The sequence below is a fragment of the Protobothrops mucrosquamatus genome, unplaced genomic scaffold, assembly GCF_001527695.2.
Source record: "Protobothrops mucrosquamatus isolate PMUCROS unplaced genomic scaffold, P.Mucros_1.0 scaffold_197, whole genome shotgun sequence".
Taxonomy (NCBI): domain Eukaryota; kingdom Metazoa; phylum Chordata; class Lepidosauria; order Squamata; family Viperidae; genus Protobothrops; species Protobothrops mucrosquamatus.
In genome coordinates, this window is record NW_015386273.1 from 500,756 (window position 1) to 522,085 (window position 21,330).

The 21,330-nt window shown below is 40.3% G+C and overlaps 1 protein-coding gene across 1 annotated transcript; it reads left to right on the top strand.

The window, feature by feature from the left end:
- Positions 1–1,611: 1,611 nt before the first annotated feature.
- CEP85 (centrosomal protein 85) lies at positions 1,612–19,443 on the top strand. The gene is made up of 13 exons (XM_015825068.1): positions 1,612–1,713; positions 4,765–4,884; positions 7,054–7,739; positions 8,925–9,058; positions 9,704–9,821; positions 10,496–10,681; positions 11,581–11,733; positions 11,907–12,061; positions 14,470–14,587; positions 15,944–15,994; positions 16,090–16,197; positions 17,591–17,816; positions 18,463–19,443. Exons 2-13 carry the CDS (start codon positions 4,794–4,796, stop codon positions 18,624–18,626), a joined length of 2,190 nt encoding a protein of 729 aa, XP_015680554.1. The 5' UTR covers positions 1,612–1,713; positions 4,765–4,793; the 3' UTR covers positions 18,627–19,443.
- The last annotated feature ends 1,887 nt before the right edge of the window (positions 19,444–21,330 follow it).

Consider the following 21,330-nt stretch of genomic DNA (forward strand, 5'->3'; position numbering starts at 1 on the left):
GATCTAGTCCTGCATTAGACATGAAAGCCAACTAGTGACTTTGGGCCAGGCCTTCTCTCTCAGCCCAACCCACCTCAGAGGGTTGTTGTGAAGAAAATAGGAAGCAGGAGCATTAGGCATGTTTGCCACCTTGAGTTAACATACATATATACTATATAGGTCATGTATATACTGTATGCATGTATGTAAATTAATATAAAAATAACCTGGTTTTGAATGTTAATAAAAGATCATTGTTGATTTTAGAAAGAGCCAGCATAATCATAGTCCACTTTGAAGGTGGTCAATAGTATTTGGTGGTCAATAGTACCTGGAGGTGCAGATAACTAACAATCTAACTTGGTCTCTTCATACATTATCAAACCTGCCTTTGCATTTCTTGTGTCAGTTGAGGATAGCACATCTTTCTCCTTCTGTCATGGCCACTTTTTACAGAGGCATGATTTAGAGTGTTTTAACAAACTGCATCAATGTTTGATTTGGTAGCAATATTGCCTCAGATAGAAGGTCCATATAGAGAATGATAAGGACAGCTGAGATTATAGGAAGCTTATTCAGGATACAGCTTATAAGCACTATGTGCTTAGAGCTCAAAATATTGTTAGAGACTCCACACAGCCACTTCATGGTCTGTTTCTGTTGCTGCCCTCTGGGAGGAGGTTTCAAAGTATTTCTAGCAGGTCTACTAGATTCTGTAACAGCTTTGATCCTTATGCCATCCGTTTTGTAAATTTGCAGGATCCCCCCCCCCCCCATGTATATGTATACATTCAAACTAGACTGTGATGTTTCTGTGTCATATGTGTGTATGTGTATATGCATATTTTTGGAGAGCTGAATGCAACGAAATTTCATTTTAATGTATGCTGATTAATGTACATTTAAAGGTACAGTAAAGTTTTTATTCTATTTTATTCTATAGACAGGCAGAATAAAAGCCTAATAATTCTTCAGATTAATGGAATCACTCATCTGTAGACCTCCTTCCACCCCCAAAACCCTCTTATGCTTGTCCTTGTCACCCCACTGCCCCTTTTTAACTTGTGCATTTGAACCTCCTATAATTAAAAAAAAAGATTTAGCTTTTCTGCCTTTTGTCCGGCAAAAAATTGATGACGCTGTTAGAGGAGAGCGAAATTCATCAAGCAACAGGCTCTCGGTCATATGTACCATCCCACCCCGCCCTAAGAGAGCAGCATCACCACCTAAACCAGGGGTCCTCAACCTTGGCAACTTTAAGACCTGTGGACTTCAACTCCCAGAATTCCCCAGCCAGCCATGCTGGCTGGGGAATTCTGGGAGTTGAAGTCCACAGGTCTTAAAGTTGCTAAGGTTGGGGAGCCCTGACCTAAACAACTTCGGCCGGTTCTTACAGGACTTACACTCTTCCTACGGACAGCGGCAGGGAACAATTTTCTTCCGCTCTCAATTTGAATTGGGGCGGGGGGGGCGGGGCTAATGACTGAAGAGAGTTTCCATTGGACGACCGCAGCCAGTTCTAATCTGAAGCTGAAGGCCAATAAAGAGACGCCGCGAGCTGTTAATGGCCCTCGCGCGCCAAGGATGTCGTAACCTCCTGCTGGCAACGGTTGCCGCGCATGCGCGGTGGCCACGGGTCCGGGCAGGCTTAAAGCCCGCGCTGTATTTCGCTGGCGGTGGTCGCTAGTCTCCATTTAAAGTTCTCTTGAGTGGAGGCGCGAGGGTCCCTCGGAGGTAATGCTCAAAAATTATCTTCTCCTTCTGGTTTAAAAGTTGCAGCCCTGAAGAGTTTCTCGTTTTGCTCCCCTCAGTGCTTCTGGAATTGACATCCATATTTTTTTTTCTTGGGGGGCGGCGCGAACTACAGTGCCCATCTTTCCTAGCCTGGGCTTTCAGGCTGGAGGTGACGGGAGTCTGATGGGTCAAAAGGGCTCCAGGTTGGGGAAAGCTGCTTAGTTTGGAGCATGCGCAGAGCTGGTGCTAGAAGGGGGTCCTCTTCTCCCCAACGCAACAGGTTGCCTTGGGGAAGCACACAACACACACACACCATACACACACACACATGTAGTCTGCCCCCAACTTTGGGCCATCAAGCTCGTTGGAGAGCTACTCCTGGTATAACAATGACAGGAACGAATGATTTATACCAGGGGTCTTCAAACTTGGCCCTTATATGACGTGTGGACTTCAACTCCCAGAATTCGTCAGCCAGCTTGCCTGGCTGAGGAATTCTGGGAGTTGAAGTCCACACGTCATAAAAGGGCCAAGTTTGAAGACCCCTGATTTATCCTTATGACCACAATTAAGCTCAGAATTTCTGTGGTTAAGGGAGACAGTTAAGTGAGTTTTGCCCTGTTTTATGATCTTTCTTCCTACAGTTGTTAACTGAATCACTGCTGATGTTAAGTTAGTTGCCGGGTTGTTAAGTGAATCTGGCTTCCCCATTGATTTTTGCTCCTCAGAAGGTCACAAAAGGTGATCACATGAGCCCGGGACACTGCAACTGTCATAAGTAGGCTGCATTAACAGAGGGATAGAAGCAAGATCACATGAAGTGTTCATACCACTTTACAATGCCTTGGTAAGGCCACACTTGGAATACTGCATCCAGCTTTGGTCACCACGATGTAAAAAAGTTGAGACTCTAGAAAGAGTACAGAGAAGAGCAACAAAGATGATTAGGGGATTGGAGGCTAAAACATATAAGGAACGGTTGCTGGAATTGGGTCTGTCTAGTTTAACGAAGAGAAGGACAAGGGGGGACATGATAGCAGTGCTCCAATATCTCAGGGGCTGCCCCAAAAAAGAGGGAGTCAAGCTATTTTCCAAGGCGCCTGAAGGCAGGACAAGAAGCAACGGATGGAAACTAATCAAGGAGAGAAGCAACCTAGAACTAAGGAGAAACTTCCTGTTAGAACAATTAACCAATGGAACAACGTGCCTCCAGAAGTGGTGAATGCTCCAACACTGGAAGTTTTTAAGAAGAAACTGGACAGCCATTTGTCCGAAATGGTGTAGGGTTTCCTGCCTGAGCAGGGGGTTGGACTAGAAGACCTCCAAGGTCCCTTCCAACATCATCATCATCATTATTATGATGATGATGATGATGATGATGTACATGCCAGTTGCCAACCGTCTGAATTTTGATCATATCACCGTGGGGATGCTGCAACAGTTGTAAGTGTGAAAAATGGTCATAAGCCACTTTTTTTCAGGGCCATTGTTACTTTGAATGGTCACTAAACGAATAGTTGTAAGTTGAGGTCTACCTGTATTTATTTTATTGTATTTAAATGTATAGGCCATCCAATTCCAGTGAACTCTGGCTGGAGCACAAAATAAAACACATAAAAAGAGCTAAAAATATGGCCATACGTTTGTATACTATTTTCCTTTCACAAACCAAATCCTTATAGTTATTCTCCCCACAATCATCCTATTGCTCTGGTCTCCCCTCCCCACCCACCACACAACTTTTTCTGGGGCCGTAGAAGATACTCCAAATAACAAGCATGTATTATGAAACATGAATTATTCAGTGGCTAGGTTCACACAGCATGTGATAATTAATATAACACTGTAGGAGATAAGCTTCGTTATTTTTTGTTGATGGTGGCAATAAAAGTACTTTGGTTATTTGATGTTTAGTCCAGTGGTTCTCAAAAAATTTCGTTTCAGGACCCAATTTACATTCTTAAAAAAATCACCAAAAAGAGTTTTATTTAGGTAGCTTATATCTATCTATCTGTATGCACTTTATTAGAAATTAAACCAATGTTAAAATATGTTTTTGACTTCGCAGACCCCCTGAAAGGATCTTAGAGATCCCTAGAAGCACACTTGAGAAATGCTAGTTTACTGTATTGTACAAATGTGAACTCAGTAATTGGATCAATGTGTTGTATGAACACAGCCAATAAGCCGCCCAAAGTTGCCCAGAGTGAAATGGGCAGCAAACAAATTTAATAATAATAAAAAATGTTTTTTCAAGTTCAGTAGGATTTAATTCCAGCTAGGTTTGGACAGAATTGCAGGGTCAAACAAGAATAGAAGAAAACAATTTTTTCTGGCAATTATATAGATAATATACAAGCAATATTTACTCATTTCTTCCTTTCATGGATTAGGTCTATGTTGTCAGATTCATGAAAGATTCATCCTTAGTTGAGAGAAATAAGTAGTCTGTATATAATTAGCTGAATAATAGGGAAAGAATCCAAAAGTGTTGCCACAAGGTGTAATACTGAGTAAATTGCATTGGGAGGAAAAAAGCTGTGATAATGATACAATAAATCTGTTGGTCTTTATGAAGTGACACAATTTTAACCATTTTTTAAAAATAGGACACTAAACAAATACCTTGGCTCATGATGTTTGCTATTGCATATTGACATGTTTTGCTATTATCTGTTAATGTGATTGCAAAATTATGAGCCAGGGTTTATCATCCACAAATTCTGTTGTGGAGTAGCAGACCAGAATTTAATTCAGAAGTCAGCTGATACATGGCCTTTCTGAAGACTTCTTGAGTTCTGCACATTAATAAAAGCATTCTGGTCAAAGTGTCTTCCGGACATACATGAGATTTTGGGAAGGTTTCAGACCAGTTGGAGAGCTTTGATTCAGCTGCCCCTACCTTGGTCTGGTTGCATCATAGCTTTGAAGAACTGATCCAAACAGAAATCCATGAAACAGTTACCAGAATTGAAGTTTGACTCAGGAAGAGTGTTAGCTTTTTATATTTATCCAAGTGTTATATTGTTGCTCTTACGTTCAACTCCCTAGGTTCCAATCTGAAAATTCCAGATCAATCTATGGTTCTAGAGAGAACTTTTTATCACAAATCGAGAATGGCTGCCTCTGGAGGAACATTTATTGGAGTTCCCTCATCAAGCAATAACGATGGTAAAATTTCACTTTAATCCCTTTAATTCTTAGAATCCCTTTAATTTATTTTACTCCCCTTATTGGATGGAATTGTAAAAATCTTGAGATAAATAATGCACTCAGTGAAGACCTATAAATTGAAGAACAGCCCCAACAGTTTGTGCAGGTTACTACAGATTAGTCTGATCAGTTAGGTCAGGGGTGTCAAACTCAATTTCATTGAGGGCCGCATCAGCATTGCAGTTGTCCTTGGGGGGCCGGGGGGCTGTGGCCAGGGTGGGTGTGGCTTACTGGGTGGGTGTGGATGGAGTGGGTGTGGCCTGCTGGGCAGGCGTGGCCAGCTCTACATCGTTTGCGTCAAGGGTGCCTGTGGGGTCCTGGGCAGGAGTGGGACAGATCTGAGGGTCTCTGGCAGAAGGGGGTGGGACCGGAGCAAGTGCCAAGGCATGGTCCACTGGAAGAGCCTGCCGAAACCCCTTCCCCGGAGCCCATCAAGCTGGATATGTGAAGTAGGTGAGGGCCATTTGCTGGCCACTTCCAGGTGATGGGGCATTTCTTCATTCCTCACAAAGGGTGACACCTCCTCAGCATGCACCCAGGGGGCGGGGCCAACGTGGCAGGGGCTGTTTCCAGACAGCCTTGTGGAGCTAAGATTGAATGCATTTCAGCAGAGATGGTTACCACAAAATTGTACATTGGCTCCCGGCCGGCCTGGGCCAGGGCCAAGGCAGCGGGGGCCATTCCCTCACTGTTTCCAGGATGGCTTCGTGGACCACATCTGGCCCCCGGGCCTTGTGTTTGACAAGTCTGAGTTAGGTGGATCACATTCGGAGATTCATCCTCACAATTCTGTCTCCTCCATATATTATTAAGGCATGGAGCTCTGAAGGGCAGTTTAATTTCATGTGTACAACTAAGTCTCTAAAGCATTGTCTCCTTCTGCATGTGCTAGCCTGACAGTTTTCGGTTTTTAAAATATTTGGATACCTTTCTCCAACTACTATTAGACACCTATTAGACATTAAGGAGCAAGTACTACTTAGTGCCAGGGATATTCTTCCTAGGAAGTATTATTTAGCGTTCTCCCCCCCCCCTCCCCAATTTGCTTGTTTTTCCTTTCAAATTAGAATTGACTCCTGGAATTGACACAGTCAAGTTCATGCAGTTTTCTTGACAATTTTTTTTCCAGAAATGGTTTGCCATTGCCTTCTTCCTGGGGCTGAGAGGGAATGACTGATCCAAGATCAGCCACTTGGCTTGTGTGGCAGGATTAAAAGTCAGATTTCCATGTTCTTAGTCCAGTATCTTAACCACTAGATCAAACTGTCTTTCTCTAACTTAAATGTAAAGAGCACTAAGCTACTTTTCTGCATTGCCTTCTTGGTCAAATTTTTGATCAGTCCATTTTTCTCACATTTTTAAAATGGATTTTAGCAATTTATCTGAAGTTAACTTCACAATCGACTTGCATTCTTAATAATCTGATTTGGTGTTATATATACATTTGACATTCATGTGGTGAACCTCGTGAGAGGGAAATACTGTGAGAACACCACGCTCCTTGCAGTTTAGCATAGCTGTTGTTGTTTTTCCTGTATTGAAATCTGAGAGTTACTAAGAATAGGTTCATACGTCCATTTAGTTAGCTCTGGCATTTCCATGTCAGTATTTTCAGCAGTCAGCTCCTCCTTTTGATTGGCAAAAACATACACTTGTTTTCAGAAGAGCCTGATGCCAACATAGAACCATTTACTGCATTTTCATAACAGTAACTAGTTAACTGCTTCCTTGGCATAGCAGCCTGTTCCTTTATATATTTGAAACAAATGAGGATTTCAATTCAGTGGATGGGAATATAATTAAGATCTCAGTTCCTGATTCCTAAGTAAGTTTTAACATTTTCTAAAGCTTTAATTTGTGTTTTTATGAGTAACTAGAATGCTACATGATTACTAAGTCTCATTTAATTTTAAAGGCTTAATCTGATTGCCTTTAATCTAGATTCTATTATTAGTCATAACATTCTACATTAAGAAAGCTAACTATCATTATTATAATTACTATAAGCAGTAATTATCTATTCTGAGCAATTTTCTACATACTCGATGTATACAAAAGCAATGAATTATCAGCTGATCTATAAAGTTTTGTTTTTAATTCCCGGATTGTTTTTTTTTTCTTTTCTAGCATCTAGCAATCTCAACTATGGTTCTTCATTTCAACCCATCAAAACCCAGGTGGCCATTCCTACAGCTCATGTCATGCCCTCCACACTGGACAGATCACCTTGTCTAGCAAGTGAATCAAGCACTCCTCAGACCATTTTGGCTTCCTCCCTGCCAAATTCACTGGGTGACACAGGAGGACCGATGTCCAGCTATGACTCTGATACTCTGAGGCAATCCCAGGTGATCAACTGGAATTCTCTTTGTCTGAATCAGACTTCGGCAGAAAATGGTTGCAATCAGTCCTTGTTTCGTAGTTCTGGTCAGTCAGGTGTGGAATGTGTTCAGAAACCTATCAGCCTAGATGCTGAAGTCACCCATTCTGCTTTTCTAGATAGGCATTCTCTTGGTCCTTGGTCCCAGCTCCAGATGTACACTCCAGGCACTTCAAACAGCACTGTTGCTGGCGTAGAAAAAGAATCCAATAAAATACCGCAGAATACTAAATCCTCAACAGATTCCAACAGAGTCTGCGGAAAGCAAGTATCCTTGGGACTTAATGCTCCTAGTACGTATTCCAGCCCTTTGGCTGCTCAATCTCAGACATCAAAGCAGGAAACTTGTACACTACATCCACATGAGAATTGTGCACACAGTGCCTGGAAACAACATCTGGATTGTGTTCGACTGCAACTTGAACAGATGCATGTAAGTTATTTTAACCTCTGTCTGCATGTGTAGCTTTTCTCCTTGTAACTTTTCTGCCAGGGCTCATGAGTATGTAGACCAGAGCTAATGCTGTTGCATATAATTCAAAGGGAGCAAATGCTGATGGAGGAAAATCCTTAGAAGTATCTTAATTGAAAAGCCTAATATTCTAGTATTATGCTCTGGAGAAATAATCCCCTAAGTGCTTTTGTTGCAGAATCAAACCTTTAGGAAAGAAAACGAGGACTTAATGGCTATTACAGTACTACTATGCTGTAGATTTAACTTTATAGGCTTTTGAAAAATGGTGGCACGGCACATTTTCAAGGAGAGGTTGCAGGTAATAAGTATGGGCAATAAAATATCATTAAACACGAATCAACAAAAGAAAAATACAAGTATATACTACCAAATTTAAAAAATGCAATCTCAAAATTGATAAGTATAATAATTGAAAGAAAAATTGGGAATGGACTAGAAATTAAAATTGTTATAAATAACTCCCAAAACTATTATGACATTGCTGGAAAGTTTTTTTCCTTGTCCCTTGGTTGAAAAAAACAACAACACTTCAAATGTTGACAAACAAAATAGTATCAAGAGAGCATCACTGCAAATTGGATATGGATTTCTTTTACAGTGTTGTACAGTAATTACTTTAGCCAACTTCATATATAGATAGATTCAGCTAGGAGGAACATTCACCTGCAAAATCCAGTGATCGATCCAGAGCCATATTAATGATATTATTTATGTCAGCCAGATGCAACATTAATAAGCCAGAACCAAACTATTGAGAATTAGATGTAGTTCAAATGAGTTCAGGATTGCTTTATTGAGTTAAATGTTGCTGCTGTTGACTTTTATTTTCTGAACGGAGTGACTTACTAACTTGTTTTAAGGAGCCCTGCCATAAAAATGCATTATTTTCTAGATATGCAAGGTAATTGTTTGGTGCTTTATAGTGGCACACAATGGTATGAAATTATGTCTGAGAGATAATATATGCCTGATGGTGTTTGGATATAGACTGAAGTAAGAATTTCCATGTTTTAACACATGGAGGAGAGAACAATATATATATTGTTTCCTTCCTTTCTCCCCCCCCCCCAAAAAAAAATATAACACTGACTTTCTCTTTGAGAATTGAATCTCATGTCTTGTCTCTGAACATCATAATTCCAGCTGCAGAATAAAGCTACGTGTTACTATCCTTTGGTGAATAGTACTTCACTGCACACACTTGATCCAGCTCAGTGGATTGGCATTGCTAACACAAATGAAAATTTGTTCCTGGAGAAAGAAATTCTCATTGACAGGTAAGAAATTAAACATTAGTTTACTTTCTAGATTTTTTTTCACTAAAAAGTAACAATGTTTAGATTGTATTTCATATTGATAGAAAAGCAAACATTGTAATCCTAGGCACAATACACTTCACTGAATAGTCTTCAACTTACTTATGAGTGGCTAAATTTATGCTGTTTATTTCCATGGAAGAAATTAAAATGGTTCAAGACTATTTTTGCCCAAACACCAAACAGTTTTGGTGTTTGCTGTGCCAAAGACATAGTGGGGAAGAACACTGCTTTTTAAGACAGGTTTTCTTCCTTCTCTCTATTAATTAAAAAGGACATGCATGGCTTCTTCTGGTTACACTAAGATGTAGCTTGTCTTTTAACTAGGATAACAAAGCTTTTGCTTCTAGGGCGAGTTGTGATTTCTCTTGAGTGCATTTAATTGGCTTTTATTGACTTACGAGAGGAATTATGGAGGTGGATAACTCTTTCTCAGTTAGCTTTCCCCCATACATCACTCTGTGAATCCATGTATTGATTTCCAGCTCTGTTACAAATATGAAAAAATAAATGCTATTTAACTATTTTACTGAAAGCTCTCATACGTTCCCTTTTAGACTTTCAATTTTGTCAGTGTTAACATACTGCACGGGTTTATTCTCATAGGCAGAGACAGCACATTTCCCAGCTGGAGCAGAAACTACAGGAAAGTGAAATGCAAGTCCACAGTGCCCTCTATGGCCATCTTGCTCCTTATGGAGATACGTATCTGTTCCGAATGCAGGTAACCCTTATAACTGGTGGTGCTTGAAATAGGCTATTGGGAAAAGAATTTTAAATTAAATGTGAGGTTGGAGGAGGCATGAGTGAAGAAGAGACATGATCTATAGCTGCTCCCTCAGGAATCTTTAATTTCTGCAATTATTTTTTTCTTTTAAAATCCCTTTTATTGGGGTGGAGTAAGGGTGACTGAATGGAGCTGAGGGTTTACTGGCCAGATGCCCTTCCTGACACTTATGCGGAGTTCGCAGTGGATATTTTCTCTTTGTGCCTTGATACAGAAACATCTGCCACTGCCTAGGATTGAACTCTTAGCCTCCCAAGTATGAGGCGAGCATCTTCACCTCTAGGCCACCGGGCCGCTCTTTAATTCCTGCAATATTGGCTAAAAATTTGTAAAAAAAAGTTATCTGCTGACAGGGATGTAGAGTGCTCTTTTTTCTAAAACAGTGTACAGGTGTTTCGTTCCCTAAGCATTGGAGCCTGCTTGATTTTCTGGTGAGCATTCAGGAAAATCCGATATTTTGTTTGTCCTTCAACTATGGATGTGTTTCTCTTCTTGTCCCCAGTATTTATTGAACTCACATTCAAAGTTGTTTAAACAATTCCTCAATGATTATGAATATGGATTTTAGAAGATGTTTTGGCTATTACTATTTCATTTAATATCTTTTGCAGGAGTTACAGAGGGAGAATATATTTTTACGGGCTCAGTTTACTGAAAAAACAGAATCGCTCAATAAGGAAAAGATTGAATTGGAAAGGAAACTGGCTGCCTCAGAAGCTGGTATTAAACAGATCCAGGAGAATCACAAAGAGACCATACAGAAGCATACAATAGAATTGAAGAAACAAGAGGAAAGGGTAGGCTTTTTTGGATGAAGCCCCAACAGGCCTCCCACTAGCTGCTTATTTACATGGGAATGCAATTGTTTGTTGTAATATTTGATTCTTCTAATATTCACACTTCAAGCTTTGATTCATTTCACATCCTATTGTATAATAGAGAAGTGCTATGGCAGTGGTTCTCAACCTGTGGGTCGGGACCCCATTTGGGGTCGATCGACCATTTTACGGGGGTCGCCAAGCAAGGCTGTCCGCCATTTTTTTTGTCCGCCATTTTTTTCCCCTTTTCCGGCGGGTGCCTTATCTCCCTTGGGCTGGGCCAGCTGGTGGTCGGCCTGCTCCGTCTCTGCCGCTTGCCAGTTATGCCTCGGCCGGCGCAGGGGGAGGAACCACGCATGCGCGGCGCTCCCGGGCAGGGAAAGTCCTCGACTTATGACCGGTTGGGTAGTCCTCGACTTACGATCGGTTTAGTCCTCGACTTACGACCGGTTTAGTCCTTGACTTACGACCGGTTTAGTCCTCGACTTACGACTGGTTGGGGTCACGGCATTAAAAAGGTTGAGAACCACTGTGCTATGGGAAATGATTTTTAGGAGCTAATAAAAGAAAGGAGCAAAAGATAAAGCATTAACATTTTCCCAATATGATTGCACTAAGGTTAGACTGGAGTATTACAATGCTTCAGGTTTTTAGCAGAAAGCTAAATCTCTGCTCTTTATGTAATGTAAAATGTAGAGCGAGTTCCATAACTATGTTTCTGCAAAATATGATTTTTTAACGTAGGGGTTCACTTCCTTTTGTTCTACATAATGGTCTATAAGGTACTTTAATAGTTTTGAGTTATGGGCAATGCCTTTTTGCATCTGAAATTAATAATAGAAAGGGCTGCAACCTACCTCTGATATTCTATCCTGCAGGTCAAGTCCAGAGACAAGCACATTGAGTATCTGAAAAAGAAATGCCAAAAAGAATTGGACCAAAAGCATGAGAAGCAGCAGAGAATTGAGACTCTGGAACGCTATATTGCTGACTTCCCAGTATTGGAGGATCATCGAAAACAAAGTCAACAGGTAAGAGGGCACCTTCTGCATGCAGCTGGCTTTGAAGAGTAGCTGGATAGCGTAGACCTGCAAGCTTGAACAGAATAAACCTGTTAGCTTTGTGAATAGACCAATTGCTAGAAGGAGTTCCTTTTAAGTCTGATATATGTGTGTGTTCTCTCCCCCCCCCCCAAATATTTTAGTTAAAAGAATCTCAGCAGACAGTTAGCACTTTGCAAGAAACAGTGACTACTCTTGAAAGGGAGCTAAGAGATGTTCGCACTGACTGTCGAGAGAAGGAGCTACAACTAGGAGTGCAAAAACACAAAGAAATGGAACTGCTTTCCACAGTGCACAGGTAACACCAGGAAAGGGGGGGGGAAAACAAGAGCGTTGGCTTCCAGGATCATCTAGAAGTACATTGTGTTGCTTGGCAATAAAGCTTTCCTACAAATAAGCACAGCAGGTCCATATAGGAGAGACTAAGTAACAGGGAAAGAGGTGGGAATAAGAAGAGTGAGGTTCCTGACAGGAGAATATCCTGTGAAGAAGAGTGACTGAAGTATGTTTAAGCCTTAAGGAAAAAACGATAGAGAAGATGTGGTAGCATTCTTTAAACTCCTTCACTTGGAAGCAGATCAAGAGCTGTTCTCTCTCATTCCAGAGTGTAGGATATGGGATGATGGTTTTTAAGTTACGGGAAAGCAGATTCATTGGAATTTTAGAAAAGTTTGTTAATGGTAGTTGCTGTTAAACTGTGGAACTGCTTATCCAGAGAGATGGCTGTCTCCATTTCATTGGATCTATGCAAGCAGAGCCTAAACAGCTCATCTGTTAATGGGGATTCCTGCACTAAGCGGGCCAAATGGCTCCTTTCAATCCCGATTCTTGCGGTGGGAATTGTACTGAGAGGAGAAAAGAGCCTTGAATGCCAATTGTGACAAGCAAATATATGCCTTACGAATCTATAGTGAATAGTCCTTGGACAGAGGCATTCACAGAACCCATCAGATTTATCAAAATGACGAAGGGAATGGCGTGGCACAATTCCCATCCTTTTTATAAGTTGTGTGTCATCGTGGCCTATGTACAAAACGGGCAGAATTTGCATTGTTTTGGCATGACGCTTTATTTCACAATTTGTCCTACTTTGTATGGATTCCTCTCCCCAGAGAGAGGAAGGCAGAAAATGACTATAAAGTCAAAAGTGTGTGGGCTTTGGACTCAGAAAAGATCCTGGGAGTAGCAGTCCCAGAAGATATTACAGGTAGTCCTTGGCTTACAACTGTTCATTTAGTGACAGTTCAAAGTTACAACGGCACTGAAAAAAGTGACCTATGACAATTTTTCACACTTACAACCACTTATGACCATTGCAGCACCCCCGTGGTCACATGATCAAAATTCAGACACTTGGCAACTGACTGATATTTGTGACAGTTGCAGTGTCCTGGGGTTATATAATCACCAGATTCACTTAACAACCTTATTACTAACTTACCAGCTGTAGTGATTCATTGAAAAACTGTGGCAAGAAGAGTTGTAAAATGGGGCAACATTCATTTAACAAATGTTTCACCTAACAACCGAAATTTTAGACTCCATTATGGTCATAAGTCAAAAACTACCTGTATTATATATGAGTTCTTTCTCTGTTTGGGGAAGGGTATTTATCTCCTTCCAGCACATGCTTTTTCTTCAACTGGGTGCCCCTCCTTGGAAAATACTGTATTTATTACAGCTTTTAGGACTCACTTCTTTCTCAGGCATCTTAACAAAAATCAGCCTCAGGGCATTTGGCTTGGGGTGGGGGGAGCAACCAAACTGGATCAAGCTTTGATGGCATCTTTATTACCTGCTTCCACCATGCTTTTCCTTGAATAGAGTGGGCATTTCGGTAACACTGGTAAGGGGGCCTGCCTTGTTGCTTAGGCTTGATTGTGAGAATGGATGGGCATAGCTTTAAGATAGTGTTAGCTTTTGGACAATTTCTCACAGATATGAAAGTTCAACATACACAGAATCAGGACCGAAGAGTCTCTTTAATCGTTGGGGTGTCTTTGTATTGGTGCATGTTTTTGGAATGGAGCAGTGTTTTTGATTTGTTTAGAGCAGGGGTGTCAAACTCAATTTCATTGAGGGCCGCATCAGCATTGCAGTTGCCCTCGGGTGGGTGCGGCCTACTGGGTGGGTGTGGATGGAGTGGGTGTGGCCTACTGGGTGGGCGTGGCCAGCTCTACATCATTCTCATCAAGGGTGCCTGTGGGGGCCTGGGCAGGAGTGGGACAGATCTGAGGGTCTCTGGCAGAAGGGGGTGGGACCAGGGCAGAGCCCATCAAGCCGGATATGTGAAGTAGGCGAGGGCCATTTGCTGGCCACTTCCAGGCGATGGTGCATTTCTTCATTCCTCACAAAGGGTGACACCTCCCCAGCATGCACCCAGGGGGCGGGGGCGACGCGGCAAGGGCTGGTTCCTTGCTGTTTCCAGACGGCCTTGTGGAGCTAAGACTGAATGTGTTTCAGCATAGATGGCCACCACAAAATTGTACATTGGTTCCCGGCTGGCCTGGGCCAAGGCAGCGGGGACCGTTCGCTTACTGTTTGCAGGATGTCTTCGAAGGCCACATGAAACCACTTTGCCGGCCGCATCTGGCCCCCGGGCCTTGTGTTTGACATGTCTGGTTTAGAGACATAATTATGAAACCCCCTTTCAAAGGACGAGTTTATAAAGTTCATTTCATTTAACGAAAACTTCCTGTTTCTCAGCTTACAAGATAAAATGCAGCAGATGAAGCCCTCAGTACCAGAAGATTATGCCCGAGAGATAGAGAGAGAGAAAGAAGAGAAAGATGCTCTTCGCAAAGAGCGTGATCTTCTCAGGAAGGTAACCCCAAAGATGAGATTGCAGCTCTTAGGTGGGCATCTACTATGTATTGAGTAGAAGACCACCACTTCTTCTTTATGATCACTTCTTTATAGCGATATTCTGTATTACACTCATTGATCAGGCTGGGATGTATTTGGTCCATTCAAAGTTTTATATCATAAAGGATCAAAATGTATACTCACATTCACTTAAAATAAGCGTACCTGGGTTCCACATTGTCTTTGAAGATTAACCAGGGTCTTGAGTGGAATATCTGTCTACTTCAGTGATGGCGAACCTTTTAGAGACCAAGTGCCCAAACTATAACCCAAAACCCACTTATGCATCGTCGGGTGCCAGGTGGGTGTGGCCCATTGGCTGGGTGTGGCCCATTGGCTGGGTATGTCCCATTGGGTGGGTGTGGCTGCAGGTAACGGCAGACTGGGTGGGACTAAAAAGTTCAATCAATCAATTCCAACTTTGCAAGATCTTTTTTTCCCCGCGAGAAGTTGAAATTGACTGATTGAACTTTTTTTTTTTTTTTTTTGCACAAGGCAGCGGAGGCCTAAAGCGAAAAGGTTTTATAAAACCCAGCTGAAGGCCTAGGACTGGGGTGACGGTGCGCGTGCCCACAGAGAGGGCTCTGAGTGCCACCTCTGGCACCCATGCCATAGGTTCGCCACCACTGGTCTAGTTTATTTTAACCCTTTTAAAAAAACCATAAATAGGGTTTTTTTCTGTTTCTTGGTGGTCTTCTCTTTATCTCATCTTCACCCAGTTTTGTTCTCCCTTCCCTTCCTCAGTGCACCACTGCTTTTCCTTGCTGCATATCTATATGTCTTTTTGTTGCTATTTAAACACAAAGGATTAATTTTATAGAAAACCTGATTTTAAGACAATCTTAATAATAATTCAATTATTATTCAACTGCCTTTTTTAGTGTAGCTTCTGCTGGATGTTTATACAGATACATATATATGCATTCACATATGACGCACATTTATTGGAGAGGTGAACATTTTTAGGAGAATAACATAAAGCTAGGCATTATGTAGATTTGATGTGGGTTTTGTTCTTTCTCTTTGGATAAATATTGTTTATATCTGTTTTCTATGATGAAAATATGATTTTAAACTAAGGCTGCATTTTATGGGATAGGTCAGATTTGCAGTAAAGTATCTTCTCTGAAAGAACCCATCAATTGTGCTACTTAGCATTTTGAGTGTGTGGGATTGTCCTCATGAGTAAAACTTTTCAAGTTCTTTAGGCTAGATCATGCACAAATGTACAAATGCTTGTGATCACATTCCTTCAACAATAGGCACATCTGCTGGAAGATGTATGGGAACATTTGATCATTTTAATTCTTTTTAGATTGTGGAAAATCAGAAGAAGAAACTGGATCATTTATCTTCACAAATAAAGGTGAGCTTCTTATTGAAGCATTAAAGGTGAACTTCTAATTGAAACAAAACACAACCAGTAACATAATCTCAATTTGTCTTCATTTTGTGTTCCAGGATCTGGAGGAACAGATTGCCCAGGATGATGGTACAGCCCAGGCTTTGAGAGCAGATGCCTTGAAGCAGGAAAATGCATTGCAGCAGCTACGCAGAGCTGTGAAAGAGGTAGCTTTTTTTAAAAAAAAATGTTGGCAGTTTAACAATTCCAATAATCAGATTGTCTAATTCTTCACACTAGTTTACCACTATAGTTTTTCTTTTTGCGTAGTGTGTCCTTATCTATCTGATTTTTCCCTCAGTTCAAATCTGTAGCCCAATTTGAACTTTTCCTCCTAATTAGTTAGAAGTGCATAATCTTTTCTCAAATTAATGCCTGCACTTTGCCTTTGAGTAGGATATTAGGGACCATACTATGAAAAGAAAGTAAAGCAAAGAGGAAAAACTCCATTTGATTTAAATTTAATTAAAACAGAATTAAGTTAACAAGAATGTTATTTCTCTCTATGTGTTAAATAGTTTCTGTCACTTCAGAGTAAAAAAGTATACAGTTTAGAGGGATTACATAAGACTTGGAGAGTGCATTTAGTCCCATGATTCAAAGTCTTTTGACCAGCACATAAACTATCAGTGTTTTGCATTATTGTAAGTAAAGATATGGTTCTGCTAAGGCTTGTTTCCACAATTTTGTTATCGTCATGAGATGTGATTTACATCTAGTGCCATCTTGCTGCTAGATTTTCTTCTTTGATAATACAAACAACATAGTAAAAGAAAGCTGGGTGGAGATTCTTTGATCTCCTGGAGATGTGGTTCTCCAGCTGAATCCAGCAGACGTTGGATAGTGGATAGCACAATCCACATTTTGCTTTTTCCTGCTGCTCTATATAGTTTGGGGGAGCCAAAGGGTTGGACTGCAAACATCTGTCTGGTGCCGAAACCGTCTGAATAAGTGAAACATAAATCAATCTCAAAGATCCATAGAATAGATGCAAAGCACCTGTAACTCCTTCATTCTCCTACATTTTGTAAGCTAGGACAATCTATACCAATTCCCTCTTCCCTGAAATGTATGTAAGGAGCATTATTAAAAGTATGCTAGATTAACTTTCCTATTATAATAATTTTATTTTATTTTTTGTATCTTTGACCTCATTTACCCTTCTGCTAATCAAAAATAGATTGCATTTGCTTCTTGGGTGGGGAAAAGAGGACAAATTAAACTGTCTCCAAATTGCAAGTTCTGTTCTGTGCAGCAAGGAATGTCTCCTGTCAGAATACTTACAATAATTTCCACTTTTCTTTGAAAGACCACTGTTTTCTCTGTGTTTTTCCTGCCTTGTAAAAACCAAATATCCCATTCCTGCAAATGTAACTTCTCATTCTCCCAGCAGTGTGATGGTTAGCCTATACTATGCTAAGGAGTGATCTCAGAACTAAAGGGAAAAGATACAGATGTACTTTCTGATGTCCAAGTTCCCAAACATGCTGTGGAATCATGACTAGTGAAGAACCAGGAATCATTTTTGAAAGCCCTGATTTTTTTTACATCTAATTTCAGCTGTCTGCCCAGAACCAAGAACTGATGGAAAAAAACCTGACTTTCCAGGAGCATCTCCGGCAGATGGAGCTGGGCCAGCTGCTGTCAGCTGAAACAGCCAGCCTGACCCAAGAGCTACATAGTGAACTAGCCAGCTGCCTACAGGACTTGCACTCCGTCTACAGTGTGGTTACTCAGCGGGCTCAAGGGAAAGATCCCAATTTGTCGTTGCTGTTAGGCATTCACAGTAAGTCATGGGAGCTTATGTCCATAGTGAGAGGTTATGTTTGTAATACTTTGGGATTGTAATACCCTTGTAGCTTTCTCAGCATGGTGTCCACAGCAAACCATGACACCACCTACCCAGTGACACCCTTGTGCAGTTCCTCCCATGACTTACTTGGGTCCTGATAATCTGACTCAAATCTCTTTAGTCACTGCACTTGCATGATTATGTTATACATTTTCTCAGTTGCTGGTCTTGCCCTCCATGGAGACACCCTTATGTCCTACCTTGCCAATCGATGTTCTTTAATAGCACCTTATGGAAGTTAGGTAAAATCTAACTGATCAAATCTTTTAACTCTTCCCTCCACTTTATTTAAGCATGATTGCTTCTTGGGGATCTCCGTAGATTTTTCCCTTGTGTAGTGTTGCAAGATTGTGATGTAATAGTTACATTTGTGGTATTCTGCACTATCCACCTAACTCCGAACTACTTGGAGGTGGTCCCCATGATCATTAATAACAGTTTTAAAAACTGCATTTTTTTAAAAAAAGGGGGGAAACCCCAACTTCATAACTGTTATAGGGATTAGATGCCAAATTCCAATGCTGATTTTTCATTGGAATATTACTGTAATTAATCTGAGAACCTTTCTCTGATTTCACAGCTGTACATTGTTCTGTTCAACAAGAAATAGATGTGTTGAAACCAGACACGCTAGCAAAGAAGCTGGAGGATGTAAAACAGTTGCACAAAGAGATTGAAGATTTGCGGACTGCTATCTCAGACAGATACGCTCAAGATGTGGGTGATAACTGCATCACACAGTGAAGGCCAAATAAGTGGAAGATGAGGACTAAGTTTGTAGAGCAGAGAAAGCTGCTGCAGGGTGAGTTTTCAGAAGATGTTTATAACCTGTTCAGGTGAAGATGCTTTTCACAACTGGAAGTCAGATTTTCTCGTGACAGGAAAGCTCTCTGAGGAAAATGAGCCAGTAAGGGTGTGGCGAAAATGTTTTTGTATCCTGCAGTTCTGGATCTGGTTCCTGCTAGCAGCTGCAGTCAGGAAAGTGTCTGCCAGCATTCATTTCTGTAATTTATGGCAGAAACATTTTTTCAAACACTACAATCATGGAGACTCTCTTTTTCTTTGTAATGTAATTGCTGCAAGGTTTGCGAAAGCTTTGATTGAGTTTGGATTGAATATAAAATGGCAGACCGTATGTAGAAAAACTGAATTGGCTGTGATAAAGGAATTCTGAACAGTGAGGAAAAATCTGTCTTGGTACCAGATTTTTGAAATGTCTAAGGTAATCTTGTACAGTACTCAGTTTTTTCCCCATTCCTTCCTGAAACTAGAAATTTGATGAAATTGTAGAAGGCATTATTGCATTTCTCCTTAAATGTTTTAGATCTCCAAAGCCTGTGCTGGTTCCCCAGGGTTCAGGATATGACCACTGCTAATGGCATGGACACTTTCAATGTCAGTGTGCCATTATGGGTTCATATGTTTTCAATGCAGATGCACTTTTTAAACTATATTTTCATATCACTGTTCTCTATGCAAACATTAACTTGACATTCTAGAATGTATGAATTCAAATGCTGAAATGCCTTAATTCTCCTAGAAATAAACCTTTGGAAAGAGAGAAACTGTATTTTCATATTGCTTGCAAAGTGGGCAATTAGATTTGTACACAGTAATAGAAAGAATTACAGGTTGATTTTAAAACTAATCCTTCTGTGAAACAGGAAGGTGATTAATTTAAATGGTTTGTCCTTATGACTGAGCAGATTAATGCTCATTCTTCTACAAGGCTGTAATATGGAAAAGAGTCTTTAATGCTGTGCCAGCACTTTATAAAAAGACTTACGTTAGGACAAGCATGGCTGGCAGTGGCTACTGATGTCGATTAACTTTTGTCAACTGTAGGTAGCATGATCTATCGTGAAGGCATGTACATGGTCTATGTTTGTTTTTAAAATTCAAAATTGACCTTGAAAAGAAAGCTGAGTATGTTCCTGCAACACGTCAAATATTTACCAGTGGAAGTTATTCAGATGAGAGAAGTTTAAATCAAGCATTCTTCATTCTTTTGATCACATTCTTTTGATTACCATCCCAGCTTGTGGTATTTATTTAAGTTTATGAATATTTGGGTAATTTAGTAAACAGATTGCTTATGATAAACTACTTCATTTAGTGGTGTATTCTCTAAAGGCTGGCTGTAATCAATGCTATTTATTCTTTGAAGCAATATGTTTTTGACAACCCCTTGAATCTTTCTTCATATAATTAAGGTGGATATTTATCATTACCCTAGGGCAGGGGTGTCAAACTGCCGGCACATAGGCCGGATGCGTCATGCCGAAACCACGCCCACCTCATTGCTGGCAATGGAAAAAAAGTCGTGATACGTTGCAACACGTCCCGTGACGCTGTGAGTTTGACACCCCTGCCCTAGGGTCCTAGGTATTCCAAGTTCCTTTTTTTGAATGAAATTCACTTTTTCCCTATCTTTTCCCATTCTCTGGAGGACTTTCTTATTTTGTATAGATTCAACCCATGATATTTTAAGTATCTTTCTCAATCCTTATTTCAGACCCTTCTATTCTGATTGTTATTTAATCGCCCATAGTTACTGAGGGTCAAGCAATATATAAGCAACATAATTATATAAACAAAAAACTAAAATCACAGCTGCCAGTTCCTTAGCTGGTGCTGACCTTCATAAACATGGAGTTCTTCCCAAGAGTTTAGAATGCCATAATATATCGTAATAGTTTGTGTGGACCTAAGCAATCTGTCCCTTTGAAAGTATTATTTTACATGTTTCTTTAAAAAAAAACCATGTAAAACATAACAGCCTATAAAGTTCTAATCTGAAAGCTGGGAATAAATATACTATTTTTCCAAAAGTTACTTTTGCCTCTTCAATCCTACCCTTTATGTCCATGCTTCAGTTCCATCTGTCATTAAAACAGAGCCCAAGTATTTGTACTGCTCCACTTTCTGTACTTACTTTTCTACAACTGGTTCACGGATTTAATTTTTGCTGAATAACTATATTTTTGAATTACTTTTATTCAGTTAACCTAATTGAGTACATTTGTAAACAATGGTTGCTATTTGTTAGTAAACTATCTGGACATGGTAAGTTTATTTTGCCACTAATTTGTCTACTTTATTGACATTCTTCTAAAGCTTTAGAATATATATTAAATAGGGTGATAATGCACACCTTTGTCATAGTCCATACAGTAATTGACATTTGTTGGTTTGCAGACAGCTATTTCCCAAATGCTGATACACTCCAGATTCAATACAATTGTAATAGTTAGTATTCTATAGTTTGACAACTTTTAGTAAAAGTTTAATAAAAAAAGAGGAAGGAAAATTTATAAAGCTATGAACAGAAATTGTGACAGGAGAAGCTACTTTATTGTCAGCATTTGGCAGAAATTATGACTTGAAGTTTCTGTATAGGGAATATTTTAGGGATCTAACATTTTGTTGTGCTTGCAGATAAGGAAAA